General features: G+C 44.4%; 1 protein-coding gene across 1 annotated transcript in view; it reads right to left on the bottom strand.

Moving 5' to 3' along the window:
• Nucleotides 1-15607, bottom strand: part of LOC138643121 (uncharacterized) — a 127483-nt gene that overhangs the window by 60295 nt on the left and 51581 nt on the right. Inside the window, exon 16 of the mRNA XM_069731884.1 lies at nucleotides 15325-15465. Coding sequence (XP_069587985.1) covers nucleotides 15325-15465 — 141 coding nt within the window. The remainder of the gene's footprint in view (nucleotides 1-15324; nucleotides 15466-15607) is intronic.

The raw sequence follows: 15607 nt of genomic DNA on the forward strand, positions 1-15607 counted from the left end.
GTTGAGTAATCTGAAGAGCCTTACACAACTCTCTCATCACTTTGGACATAAAAGGAGTCCCTTGGTCCGCCAGGATCTCTTTTCATTAGCCCTGTCCGGGAGAAGACATGGACTAGCTCTCGAGCTATACTCCTGGTGGAGGAGTTTTTTAGTGGTACCGTCTCTGGGTACCGTGTTGCATAGTCCATCACCATCAGGATATATTGGTGACACCTGGCAGACTTAACTAAGTGCTCGACAAGGTCCATGACAATCCGGTCAAATGGGACCTCTATAATGGGCAACAGCACTGGGGGACTGCAGAACTGGGATACAGGAGCAGTTAGCTCACTATTTTAGGTAAGGCAGGATCGGCAGAAATTAACAATGACTCGGCGACACCCAGGCCATTAAAACTTCTGAAGAATCCACTCTTGAGTTTTGTATACTGCCAGATCCCTACCCAAGACATGTGAATGGGCCAGATCTAACACTCTATGCCTACAACTGCTCTATCGATTCCCCTCTTGGTTTAGTGACCCGATAAAGCAGCTCTTCATTTAAAGTGAAATATGGAAACCTGGTATTGGCCCCCAGCTTTTGAACAACCCCATTTATTACAGTCACATTATCAAATGCACTTTTTAACTCAAGATCCTGCATCTGGCCTTACAGGATGCCCGGGAATATGCCAAATTAAAAACAGATATTGGCACACTCACTATGTCTGTCAGAGCCCAAAGCATTCATCCCCTGGCGGATTATGGCGACAAACCACCTCGCTCTCAGATGTTTGACTTACTATATCTGGTTCAAAAATGGTTGCAGCCAGAGGCCTCCACTCCAGCCCAGATGGTCAAGCAGGTGGTTATGGACAGATTTATTCACTCCCTCCCAAGGCCAGTGCAGACCTGGGTTGCCCAGGGAGACCCCCGTAATGCTGATGACCTGGTCGGCCTAGTAGAAGAGTACCAGGTGGTCGAGAGGTCCCTAAGGAAGCCGGAGGTGGTGCATCTCTATACTGGGGTACTCAGCAGAAGCCAGAGTATCAAAAGAGGGGTAGTAGAGCCACCACTTGGGGAATTCCTAAATACCAAGGGGTCGCAGAGGGGTTGCTAAAGACTACCCAGTTGCCAGAGTGTCTATAAAAACAAAGTGTGGGGCCGAGACCCATGAGGTTGGGATCGGTATTAATAATAATAATAATTTTATTTCAATAGTGCCAACATATTGTGCAGCATTTTACATTTCAGAGGGGACTTGTACAGACATTACAGCATAACAATCACATAAACAACAGATACCAAGAGAAATGAGGGCCCTGCTCGCAAGCTTACAATCTATGAGGATATAGGGGAGATACAAAAGGTGGATGGTAACAATTGCTTGTATTGTACGGACCAGCCATAATGTAAGAAATTGGGTGTTCATGTAAAGCATCATAAACCGGTTATAGGCCAGAATATGTAAAAGTAAAGACATAGAGGGCTATTAAATGCATAAAGCATGTGAGAACATGATATGATGAACCTCGTTATGGTGAAAATTTTAAATGGGCAAAACAGGGATAGTTAAATAAATGTGTTGAGGCGGTAGGCCAGTCTGAAGATATGCATTTTTAGGGCACACTTAAAGCTGTGAGTATTGGTGATTAATTGAATTATCCTGGGTAGTACATTCCAAAGAACTGACACAGCACGTGAGAAGTCTTGCAGACAGGAGAGAGTGGTTAAAGACTTGCTACACCTGGTGATAATAGGGCGGGACTTTAGCCTGTTCTGGGACTTATGGTGGATGGAGGGGATACTGTTATGATAAGGTAATTCAGTACCACAATGGACATAGAGGTCAGAGCACATACAGTAACCTGACAATAACCCAAAAACATAGAACGAGCTCTGAGACGTGGGAACTTTGCTGACCGCAATCCCTAATCCTCTCCAACCACACTAGAGGCAGCCGTGGATTGCGCCTAACGCTCCCTATGCAACTCGGCACAGCCTGAGAAACTAGCTAGCCTGAAGATAGAAAATAAGCCTACCTTGCCTCAGAGAAATACCCCAAAGGAAAAGGCAGCCCCCACATATAATGACTGTGAGTTAAGATGAAAAGACAAACGTAGAGATGAAATAGATTTAGCAAAGTGAGGCCCGACTTTCTGAACAGAGCGAGGATAGGAAAGGTAACTTTGCGGTCAACACAAAACCCTACAAAAACCACGCAAAGGGGGCAAAAAGACCCTCCGTACCGAACTAACGGCACGGAAGTACACCCTCTGCGTCCCAGAGCTTCCAGCAAGCAAGAAAAAACAAATAGACAAGCTGGACAGAAAAAAACAGCAAACAAAATAGCAAAGCAAAACTTAGCTATGCAGAGCAGCAGGCCACAGGAACGATCCAGGAGGAAACAGGTCCAATACTAGAACATTGACTGGAGGCCAGGATCAAAGCACTAGGTGGAGTTAAATAGAGCAGCACCTAACGACTTCACCACATCACCTGAGGAAGGAAACTCAGAAGCCGCAGTACCACTTTCCTCCACCAACGGAAGCTCACAGAGAGAATCAGCCGAAGTACCACTTGTGACCACAGGAGGGAGCTCTGCCACAGAATTCACAACAGTACCTCCCCTTGAGGAGGGGTCACCGAACCCTCACCAGAGCCCCCAGGACGACCAGGATGAGCCATATGAAAGGCACGAACAAGATCGGGAGCATGGACATCAGAGGCAAAGACCCAGGAATTATCTTCCTGAGCATAACCCTTCCACTTAACCAGATACTGGAGTTTCCGTCTTGAAACACGAGAATCCAAAATCTTCTCCACAATATACTCCAACTCCCCCTCAACCAAAACCGGGGCAGGAGGATCAACAGATGGAACCATAGGTGCCACGTATCTCCGCAACAATGACCTATGGAATACGTTATGTATGGAAAAAGAATCTGGAAGGGTCAGACGAAAAGACACAGGATTAAGAACCTCAGAAATCCTATACGGACCAATGAAACGAGGTTTAAACTTAGGAGAGGAAACCTTCATAGGAATATGACGAGAAGATAACCAAACCAAATCCCCAACACGAAGTCGGGGACCCACACAGCGTCTGCGATTAGCAAAACGTTGAGCCTTCTCCTGGGACAAGGTCAAATTGTCCACTACATGAGTCCAAATCTGCTGCAACCTGTCCACCACAGTATCCACACCAGGACAGTCCGAAGACTCAACCTGCCCTGAAGAGAAACGAGGATGGAACCCAGAGTTGCAGAAAAACGGCGAAACCAAGGTAGCCAAGCTGGCCCGATTATTAAGGGCGAACTCAGCCAAAGGCAAAAAGGACACCCAGTCATCCTGATCAGCAGAAACAAAGCATCTCAGATATGTTTCCAAGGTCTGATTGGTTCGTTCGGTCTGGCCATTAGTCTGAGGATGGAAAGCCGAGGAAAAAGACAAGTCAATGCCCATCCTACCACAAAAGGCTCGCCAAAACCTCGAAACAAACTGGGAACCTCTGTCAGAAACGATATTCTCTGGAATGCCATGTAAACGAACCACATGCTGGAAGAACAATGGCACCAAATCAGAGGAGGAAGGTAATTTAGACAAGGGTACCAAATGGACCATCTTAGAGAAGCGATCACAGACCACCCAAATGACTGACATCTTTTGAGAGACGGGAAGATCTGAAATAAAATCCATAGAGATATGTGTCCAAGGCCTCTTCGGGACCGGTAAGGGCAAAAGCAACCCACTGGCACGAGAACTGCAGGGCTTAGCCCGAGCACAAATCCCACAGGACTGCACAAAAGAACGCACATCCCGCGACAGAGATGGCCACCACAAGGATCTAGCCACTAACTCTCTGGTACCAAAGATTCCAGGATGACCAGCCAACACCGAACAATGAACCTCAGAGATAACTTTATTCGTCCACCTATCAGGGACAAACAGTTTCTCCGCTGGGCAACGATCAGGTTTATTAGCCTGAAATTTTTGCAGCACCCGCCGCAAATCAGGGGAGATGGCAGACACAATTACTCCCTCTTTGAGGATACCCGCCGGCTCAGATAAACCCGGAGAGTCGGGCACAAAACTCCTAGACAGAGCATCCGCCTTCACATTTTTAGAGCCCGGAAGGTACGAAATCACAAAAAAGTCAAAACGGGCAAAAAACAGCGACCAACGAGCCTGTCTAGGATTCAACCGCTTGGCAGACTCGAGATAAGTCAAGTTCTTATGATCAGTCAGGACCACCACGCGATGCCTAGCTCCTTCAAGCCAATGACGCCACTCCTCGAATGCCCACTTAATGGCCAGCAACTCTCGATTGCCCACATCATAATTTCGCTCAGCAGGCGAAAACTTCCTGGAAAAGAAGGCGCATGGTTTCATCACCGAGCAATCAGAACTTCTCTGCGACAAAACAGCCCCTGCTCCAATCTCAGAAGCATCAACCTCGACCTGGAACGGAAGCGAAACATCTGGCTGACACAACACAGGGGCAGAAGAAAAACGACGCTTCAACTCTTGAAAAGCTTCCACAGCAGCAGAAGACCAATTGACCACATCAGCACCCTTCTTGGTCAAATCGGTCAATGGTTTAGCAATACTAGAAAAATTGCAGATGAAGCGACGATAAAAATTAGCAAAGCCCAGGAACTTTTGCAGACTTTTCAGAGATGTAGGCTGAGTCCAATCATGGATGGCTTGGACCTTAACAGGGTCCATCTCGATAGTAGAAGGGGAAAAGATGAACCCCAAAAATGAAACCTTCTGAACACCAAAGAGACACTTTGATCCCTTTACAAACAAAGAATTAGCACGCAGGACCTGAAACACCGTTCTGACCTGCTTCACATGAGACTCCCAATCATCCGAGAAGATCAAAATGTCATCCAAGTACACAATCAGGAATTTATCCAGGTACTCTCGGAAGATGTCATGCATAAAGGACTGAAACACTGATGGAGCATTGGCAAGTCCGAATGGCATTACTAGATACTCAAAATGGCCCTCGGGTGTATTAAATGCAGTTTTCCATTCATCGCCTCGCTTAATACGCACAAGATTATACGCACCACGAAGATCTATCTTGGTGAACCAACTAGCCCCCTTATTCCGAGCAAACAAATCAGATAACAACGGCAAGGGGTACTGAAATTTAACCGTGATCTTATTTAGAAGGCGGTAATCTATACAAGGTCTCAGCGAACCATCCTTCTTGGCTACAAAAAAGAACCCTGCTCCTAATGGCGACGATGACGGGCGAATATGCCCCTTCTCCAAGGACTCCTTCACATAACTCCGCATAGCGGCGTGCTCAGGCACAGATAAATTAAACAGTCGACCTTTTGGGAATTTACTACCAGGAATCAAATCGATAGCACAATCACAATCCCTATGCGGAGGTAGGGTATCGGACTTGGGCTCATCAAATACATCCCGGTAATCAGACAAGAACTCTGGAACCTCAGAAGGGGTGGATGACGAAATAGTCAGAAATGGGACATCACCATGTACCCCCTCACAACCCCAGCTGGACACAGACATGGATTTCCAATCTAATACTGGATTATGGACTTGTAGCCATGGCAACCCCAACATGACCACATCATGCAGATTATGCAACACCAGAAAGCGAATAACCTCCTGATGTGCAGGAGCCATGCACATGGTCAGCTGGGTCCAGTACTGAGGCTTATTCTTGGCCAAAGGCGTAGCATCAATTCCTTTCAATGGAATAGGACACTGCAAGGGCTCCAAGAAAAACCCACAACGCCTAGCATACTCCAAGTCCGTCAAATTCAGGGCAGCGCCTGAATCCACAAATGCCATGACAGAATATGATGACAAAGAGCAGATCAAGGTAACGGACAGAAGAAATTTTGACTGTACCGTACCAATGGTGGCAGACCTAGCGAACCGCTTAGTGCGCTTAGGACAATCAGAGATAGCATGAGTGGAATCACCACAGTAGAAACACAGCCCATTCAGACGTCTGTGTTCTTGCCATTCAACTCTGGTCAAAGTCCTATCGCACTGCATAGGCTCAGGTTTATGCTCAGGTAATACCGCCAAATGGTGCACAGATTTACGCTCACGCAAGCGTCGACCGATCTGAATGGCCAAAGACATAGACTCTTTCAGACCGGCAGGCATAGGAAATCCCACCATGACATCCTTAAGGGCTTCAGAGAGACCCTTTCTGAAAATAGCTGCGAGCGCACCTTCATTCCATTGAGTGAGTACGGACCACTTTCTAAATTTCTGACAATATACCTCTATCTCATCCTGACCCTGACACAGAGCCAGCAAATTTTTCTCTGCCTGATCCACTGAATTAGGTTCATCGTACAGCAATCCGAGTGCCAGGAAAAACGCATCGATATTACTTAATGCAGGATCTCCTGACGCAAGAGAAAATGCCCAGTCCTGAGGGTCGCCACGTAAAAAAGAAATAATGATCCTAACTTGTTGAACTGGGTCACCAGAGGAGCGAGGTTTCAAAGCCAGAAATAGTTTACAATTATTTTTGAAACGCAGAAATTTAGTTCTATCTCCAAAAAACAAATCAGGAATAGGAATTCTCGGTTGTAACATAGAATTCTGAACCACAAAGTCTTGAATATTTTGTACTCTTGCCGTGAGCTGATCCACACATGAAGACAGACCATTAATGTCCATCGCTACACCTGTGTCCTGAACCACCCAAATGTCTAGGGGAAAAAAAAGGCAAACCACAGTGCAGAGAAAAAAAAATGGTCTCAGAACTTCTTTTTTCCCTCTATTGAGAATCATTAGTACTTTGGGCCTCCAGTACTGTTATGATAAGGTAATTCAGTACCACAATGGACATAGAGGTCAGAGCACATACAGTGACCTGACAATAACCCAAAAACATAGAACGAGCTCTGAGACGTGGGAACTTTGCTGACCACAATCCCTAATCCTCTCCAACCACACTAGAGGCAGCCGTGGATTGCGCCTAACGCTCCCTATGCAACTCGGCACAGCCTGAGAAACTAGCTAGCCTGAAGATAGAAAATAAGCCTACCTTGCCTCAGAGAAATACCCCAAAGGAAAAGGCAGCCCCCACATATAATGACTGTGAGTTAAGATGAAAAGACAAACGTAGAGATGAAATAGATTTAGCAAAGTGAGGCCCGACTTTCTGAACAGAGCGAGGATAGGAAAGGTAACTTTGCGGTCAACACAAAACCCTACAAAAACCACGCAAAGGGGGCAAAAAGACCCTCCGTACCGAACTAACGGCACGGAAGTACACCCTCTGCGTCCCAGAGCTTCCAGCAAGCAAGAAAAAACAAATAGACAAGCTGGACAGAAAAAAACAGCAAACAAAATAGCAAAGCAAAACTTAGCTATGCAGAGCAGCAGGCCACAGGAACGATCCAGGAGGAAACAGGTCCAATACTAGAACATTGACTGGAGGCCAGGATCAAAGCACTAGGTGGAGTTAAATAGAGCAGCACCTAACGACTTCACCACATCACCTGAGGAAGGAAACTCAGAAGCCGCAGTACCACTTTCCTCCACCAACGGAAGCTCACAGAGAGAATCAGCCGAAGTACCACTTGTGACCACAGGAGGGAGCTCTGCCACAGAATTCACAACAGGATACCAAGGGTCTCAGATAGAAGCCAGTTCAAACCTCATAAAACCCTATCGCAGTCGGAGGTTGATGATTTCCTGAGCTGAGGATGCCTGGGGGAAACTTTGGGACTGCTCAAATGCGGGATCTTACCCTAAAAGGGGCATTTGAAATTGTGACTGTAATAAATAGGGTTGCCCAAAAGCCATGGGCCGACACCAGGTTCCCTTAATTTGCAGTGAATGAGGAATTGCTTTATCGGGTTACGAAACAGCGAAGGGAAATATTAGAGCAGCGATTAGTCCCGGGACCCTACAAACGTAGGGTATTAGACCTGGCCCATTCTCATGTCTTGGGGTGCATCTGGGCATAGATAAAACCCAAGATCGGGTCCTTCAAAGGTTCTACTGGCCTGGGTGTCACTGGGAAATTGTTAATTATTGTCAGTCCTGTCCTACATGTCAATTACACTGCTACCGTTTCCCACTTCTGCAGTTACCTAGTTCTGTTACCCATTATAGAGGCAAAAAGTGCACAACCATTTATCAGGACAACATTGTGATCTTTAGCCCAGATTGGGGAAGTCACCTGTAGAAGGTCCAGGCGGTTCTGGATGCACTGAGGAAGGCAGGGTTTAACATAAACCCAAAGAAGTGGGCCCTGAGGAAAGAAGAGGCCAAAAACTTGGGCTACATCTGCAGGAGGGGCAAAATAAAGTCGCAAATAGATAAGGTGGAGGCAATCCATAAGTGTCCACAACCGGTCTCCAAAAGGCAGGTCAGGGCGTTTCTGAGAATTCTGGGATACTATTGGCAATTTATCCCAAATTTCACCATGATAGCCACCCCCCTGACTGATCTTCTCAAGTGCACAAATAAGTCAATGGCCAATGGTCCTCTGAAGCAGAGATGGCATTCCAGGAATTGAAGCTCGCCCTGTCCAGACAGCCGATCTTGGTGGCACCAGATTTCGCTAAAGAGTTTTTGCTCCAGACAGACACCTCCGACGTTGAGGTTGGGAGCTGTGTTGTTTCAGGAGATAGATGGGACGAACATCCAGTCCTATACCTAAGTAGGTAATTCCCTACTGTGAAAAGAACTATGCCATTGTAGAAAAAGAGTGCTTGGCCATCAAACAGGCAATTGACAGCCTGAGATACTACCTGTTAGGCCGCAAGTTCAGGTTAGTGATGTGTCAGATCATACACCTGTGCTATCCCTGTGTTGCTCCAAAGCAGGCAGCTCACGGCAGATGTATGGACTGTGTTACAGCATTTAGTTTTTTTGTTTTCCTGTTGTGCCCAAAGGGCTGTTTATTTTTCCTTTCATTTTGGTTTATGCAGTCTATGTAATAAGCCATCAGAAGATTTAAAGAGACAGTGTCCTGTTTTCTACCTTCGTGTACCGCTGAATGAGCTAAACTACCATAATATATACAGTAGGGAAAATGAAGAATGCAAAGAATGGAGAGGTCTGTAATTTTTATTTTCGGTACACTTCAACTGTCAGAGACAGAATCTACAATTAAAAAACAGAAAATCACATTGTATGATTTTTAAATAATTAAATTGCAATTTATTACATGAAAAAAGTATTTGATCACCTTCCAAACAGCAAGAATTCTGCTTCTCACAGACCTGTTAGTTTTTGTTTTTTAAGAAGCCCTCCTACTCTGCATGCATTACCTGTATTAATTGCACCTGTTTGAACTCAATACCTATATAAAAGACACCTGTCCACACACTCAATCACACTCCAACCTCTCCACCAGGGCCAAGACCAAAGAGCTGTCTAAGGACACCAGGGACAAAATTGCTCACCATTCAAGACTCCATTGCGGAACAAAAAGCATGTTCATGATTGTTTAAAGTTTGCGCAACAACATTTAGACAAGCCTGAGAATTACTGGGAGAATATAGTCTTGTCAGATGAGATCAAAATTGAACTCTTTGAATGCATAATACACACCATGTTTGAAGGCCAAAAGGCACTGCATATCACCCCAAAAACACCATACCAGCAGTGAAGTTTGGAGGTGGAAACATAATGTTGTGAGGCTCTTTTTCAGAATTCGGCACTGTAAAACTTCATATAATTGAAGGAAGATAATGAATGAACAAATGTACAAATACATTCTTAACCCCTTTACCCCCAAGGGTGGTTTGCACGTTAATGACCGGGCCAATTTTTACAATTCTGACCACTGTCCCTTTATGAGGTTATAACTCTGGAACGCTTCAACGGATCCCAGTGATTCTGACATTGTTTTCTCGTGACATATTGTACTTCATGACAGTGGTAACATGTCTTTGATATTACCTGCATTTATTTGTGAAAAAAACGGAAACTTGGCGAAAATTATGAAAATTTCGCACTTTTCCAACTTTGAATTTTTATGCAATTAAATCACAGAGATATGTCACACAAAATACTTACTAAGTAACATTTCCCACATGTCTACTTTACATCAGCACAATTTTAGAACCAAAATTTTTTTGTTAGGGAGTTATAAGGGTTAAAAGTTGACCAGCAATTTCTCATTTTTACAACACCATTTTTTTTTAGGGACCACATCTCATTTGAAGTCATTTTGAGGGGTCTATATGATAGAAAATACCCAAGTGTGACACCATTCTAAAAACTGCACCCCTCATGGTGCTCAAAACCATATTCAAGAAGTTTATTAACCCTTCTGGTGCTTCACAGGAATTTTTGGAATGTTTAAATAAAAATGAACATTTAACTTTTTTTCACAAAAAATTTACTTCAGCTCCAATTTGTTTTATTTTACCAAGGGTAACAGGAGAAAATGGTCTCCAAAAGTTGTTGTACAATCTGTCCTGAGTACACCGATACCCCATATGTGGGGGTAAACCACTGTTTGAGCGCATGACAGAGCTCGGAAGCGAAGGAGCGCCGTTTGACTTTTCAATGCAAAATTGACTGGAATTGAGATGGGACACCATGTTGCGTTTGGAGAGCCCCTGATGTGCCTAAACATTGAAACCCCCCACAATTGACACCATTTTGGAAAGTAGACCCCCTAAGGAACTTATCTAGAGGTGTGGTGAGCACTTTGACCCACCAAGTGCTTCACAGAAGTTTATAATGCAGAACCGTAAAAAAAAAAAATCATATTTTTTCACAAAAATTATCTTTTCGCCCCCAATGTTTTATTTTCCCAAGGGTAAGAGAAGAAATTGGACCCCAAAAGTTGTTGTACAATTTGTCCTGAGTACGCTGATACCCCATATGTGGGGGTAAACCACTGTTTGGGCGCATGGGAGAGCTCGGAAGGGAAGGAGCGCCGTTTGACTTTTCAATGCAAAATTGACAGGAATTGAGATGGGACGCCATGTTGCGTTTAGAGAGCCACTGATGTGCCTAAACATTGAAACCCCCCACAATTGACACCATTTTGGAAAGTAGACCCCCTAAGGAACTTATCTAGATGTGTTTTGAGCGCTTTGACCAACCAAGGGCTTCACAGAAATTTATAATGCAGAGCCGTAAAAATAAAACAAAAATTTTTTCCCACAAAAATTATTTTTTTAGCCCCCAGTTTTGTATTTTCCCAAGGGTAACAGGAGAAATTAGACCACAAAATTTGTTGCCCAATTTGTCCTGAGTGCGCTGATACCCCATAAGTGGGGGGAACCACTGTTTGGGCACATGGGAGGGCTCGGAAGGGAAGGAGCGCCATTTGGAATGCAGACTTAGATGGAATGGTCTGCAGGTGTCACATTGCGTTTGCAGAGCCCCTAATGTACCTAAACAGTAGAAACCCCCCACAAGTGACACCATTTTGGAAAGTAGACCCCCTAAGGAACTTATCTAGATGTGTGGTGAGCGCTTTGACCCACCAAGGGCTTCACAGAAGTTTATAATGAAGAGCCATAAAAATAAAACAAAAATTTTTTCCCACAAAAATTATTTTTTAGCCCCCAGTTTTGTATTTTCCCAAGGGTAACAGGAAAAATTGGACCCCAAAAGTTGTTGTCCTATTTGTCCTGAGTACGCTGATACCCCATATGTTGGGGTAAACCCCTGTTTGGGCACACGGGAGAGCTCGGAAGGGAAGGAGCACTGTTTTACTTTTTCAACGCAGAATTGGCTGGAATTGAGATCGGACGCCATGTCGTGTTTGGAGAGCCCCTGATGTGCCTAAACAGTGGAAACCCCCCAATTATAACTGAAACCCTAATCCAAACACACCCCTAACCCTAATTCCAACGGTAACCCTAACCACACCTCTAACCCTGACACACCCATAACCCTAATCCCATCCCTATTCCCAACTGTAAATGTAATCTAAACCCTAACCCTAACTTTAGCCCCAACCCTAACTGTAGCCCCAACCCTAACCCTAATCCTAGCCCTAACCCTAGCCCTAACCCTAACCCTAGCCCTAACCCTAGCCCTAACCCTAGCCCTAACCCTAACCCTAGCCTAACCCTAGTCCTAACCCTAACCCTAGCTCTAACCCTAGCCCTAACCCTAACCCTAGCCCTAACCCTAGCCCTAATGGGAAAATGGAAATAAATACATTTTTTTAATTTTTCCCTAACTAAGGGGGTGATGAAGGGGGGTTTGATTTACTTTTATAGCGAGTTTTTTAGCGGATTTTTATGATTGGCAGCCGTCACACACTGAAAGACGCTTTTTATTGCAAAAAATATTTTTTGCTATAATTTTTCCATATTTTGGTCCACAGAGTCATGTGAGGTCTTGTTTTTTGCGGGACGAGTTGACATTTTTACTCGTAACATTTTCGGGCACGTGACATTTTTTGATCGCTTTTTATTCCGATTTTTGTGAGGAAGAATGACCAAAAACCAGCTATTCATGAATTTCTTTTGGAGGAGGAGTTCATACCGTTCCGCGTTTGGTAAAATTGATAAAGCAGTTTTATTCTTCGGGTCAGTACGATTACAGCGACACCTCATTTATATAATTTTTTTATGTTTTGGCGCTTTTATACGATAAAAACTATTTTACAGAAAAAATAATTATTTTTGTATCGCTTTATTCTGAGGACTATAACTTTTTTATTTTTTTGCTGATGATGCTGTGTGGCGGCTCGTTTTTTGCAGGACAAGATGACGCTTTCAGCGGTACCATGGTTATTTATATCTGTCTTTTTGATCGCGTGTTATTCCACTTTGAGTTCGGCGGTATGATAATAAAGCGTTGTTTTTTGCCTCGTTTTTTTTTTTCTTTTCTTACGGTGTTTACTGAAGGGGTTAACTAGTGGGCCAGTTTTATAGGTCGGGTCGTTACGGACGCGGCGATACTAAATATGTGTACTTTTATTGTTTGTTTTTTTTATTTAGATGAAGAAATGTATTTATGGGAATAATTTTTTTTTTTTCATTATTTAGGAATATTTTTTTTTTTACACATTTGGAAAAAATTTTTTTTACTTTTTTATTTTGTCCCAGGGGGGGACATCACAGATCAATGATCTGACAGTTTGCATAGCACTCTGTCAGATCACTGATCTGACTTGCAGCGCTGCAGGCTTCACAGTGCCTGCTCTGAGCAGGCTCTGTGAAGCCACCTCCCTCCCTGCAGGACCCGGATCCGCGGCCATCTTGGATCCGGGGCTGGAGCAGGCAGGGAGGGAGGTAAGACCCTCGCAGCAACGCGGTCCGTGACTGCTCCTGGCACATAGTGCCGGATGTCAGCTGCGATAAGCAGCTGACTCCCGGCCGCGATCGGCGGCGCTCCCCCCGTGAGCGCTGCCGATCGAATATGACGTACTATCCCGTCGGTGGTCATAGGGGCCCACCCCACCTCGACGGGATAGTACGTCTGATGTCAGACAGGGGTTAATAAAAATCTGCTGCCATTTACCAGGATGATAAATACGAGGGTGGACATTTCATCAAGACAATGATCCCAAACACACAGTTAAGGAAACTCTCAACTGGTTTCAGAGATATGAAATAAAGCTGATAGACTGGCCCAGCCAATCGCCTGTCTATTATCACCTGCCACCTACACAAGATAATCAATACTATTTACTTCATTTTTAGTTGGTTGATGTAAAGTATACACTTAAAAAAGGTTATCTGGGACTTTGTGAGGGGTTTTCTCATTGTGCTAACAACTTACCAGTAGGTTGTAATGCCTGCTGCAGCGCAGTAGCACACAAACTCCACCAGGGGGTGCGGGTGAAGGAAAACAGGTACACTCACAGTGAAACACAGGGCAGCAGTCAGAAGCCATTAGGTGGCGAAAGAGTAGTCAGAAAAAGCCGGGTCAGCAACAGAGAGGGAATGAAGTACCAGAGGTCAGAAACAAGCCAATGAAGTCAGAGCTGACCGGGAGCAGGAAAGCCAGAGACACAAGACAGTCAAACAGGTCAGAGGACAAGCCGACTCAAATTCCAAGGGGTCACAACACAGAGAGCGAGTACTACAACGAGCGAAGTCACAGGGGAACACAGGAAAGGGACCTAGGTAAACAGGCAGAGGACAAATCAGGGTATAAAGGGTCAGCTGCTCAAGCCAGAGACAAGAACTATAACTGACACTGGTTGCCGGTAACAGCGGACTGAAATAGCCAGACAGATCCCAAAATGAGGCAAGGAAGATTAACCCCCACATGACCATCCCGGGGAGAGAATAATCAGAAACAAATCCCGGACTGGATCATGACAAGGTAGTTATTAACTACATGCCTGTTCTGCCCTGCAATGATTTGTTCTAGCTCAGGCATTGATTATCCAGCTTCCTTTGACCTCACCACAATAGAGCAGCTCTTTCTCTTCCATTCTGCTCTGTGGAGTGAGCGTTACTGCTAATGTCATTCTGATTGACAGCTGGCTCACCGCAGTTAGGTAGTGGGGAGCCGGTTGTCAATAATCATGAAACTGGCAGTGACGGCCCTTCAACAGAGCAGAGTGGAAGAGAAGGATCTGCTGTGTTTACGTGATGTCACCAGAAACAAAAGAATCCCTGGCAGGAGTGTTCCATGACCATTCTGAGTTGGAACAAATCATTGCAGGGCAGAACAGGCAGTCATCAACTACCTGCCAATAAGTTCTTAGTTCCACAGGGAAAAAAAAGTCATGGATAACACCTTTAATTGTGATGATGCCATAAAGTATATTGCCTGTATGCTCCATTTGTGCTATTATGTGACGGGTCAGTTTTCAGCATGAGTTCCCGTCTTTCTTTTTCTTTAAAAGAATAGAAAAACAGAACACAGAACGCCAGTGTCATCCGAGCCTAAGCCCTATTGTGATCAAGTCGCAGTAGTGCTTACCTTGGGATTTATAGGCTGCAATATAGTTTGATGATTTCTGAATAGTAACTGTAGCTTTGGCTTTATTGAAAGATGTAAAAAAAAAACGATACTCACAAAATATCTGTGCCAGGGATAATTTTTGATTGTGTATATTTGGTATCAGTGCACTTAAGGGAGATTTGTTTCTAAAATATATATTAGCCTTGGTCATATGGTTTCTGGCTTTGCATCTACAGCCAGCGCTACTCGTACATCACTACAAAAAGTATGTAAATTTTAATTCTTTAGAAAAGAACCTATTGATTGACAGTGATCAACAAAGCTCAAATTTTCTCCAAGAACAAAGCCCGTAGTACCAACGATACCAACTGGAGACAAAGTGGAGAAATTACCTAAAACCCCCTTGATTGACAATTACTTACAGAGACAAGCTTCAGGCATTTTAGAGTAGTTAAAAGGCTGTTCCATAAATAGAGGATCTCACCTTAATGTAGTACTTTAACGCTCCTCTGTAGAGATAAGCTCTTACGCTGCGTGGCTGTACTTTGATTGCAGAATTGCAATTCATGATGGCTTTGGAATATCGCTTTCTAAATCCATAGAAAGCTGCTCGGCACAAATAGGCCTGCATTAAAAAGCAAATTATTATGGTAGGAAGTGCAGGATGAATATGAACAGCTGTGCCCCACACTTAACAGCAGATGAAAACATACTGTACCTACATTCAAAAGTCATCATACAAACACACCTGCAACATACGGATACAA

Source organism: Ranitomeya imitator, chromosome 1, assembly GCF_032444005.1.
Source record: "Ranitomeya imitator isolate aRanImi1 chromosome 1, aRanImi1.pri, whole genome shotgun sequence".
Taxonomy (NCBI): Eukaryota; Metazoa; Chordata; class Amphibia; order Anura; family Dendrobatidae; genus Ranitomeya; species Ranitomeya imitator.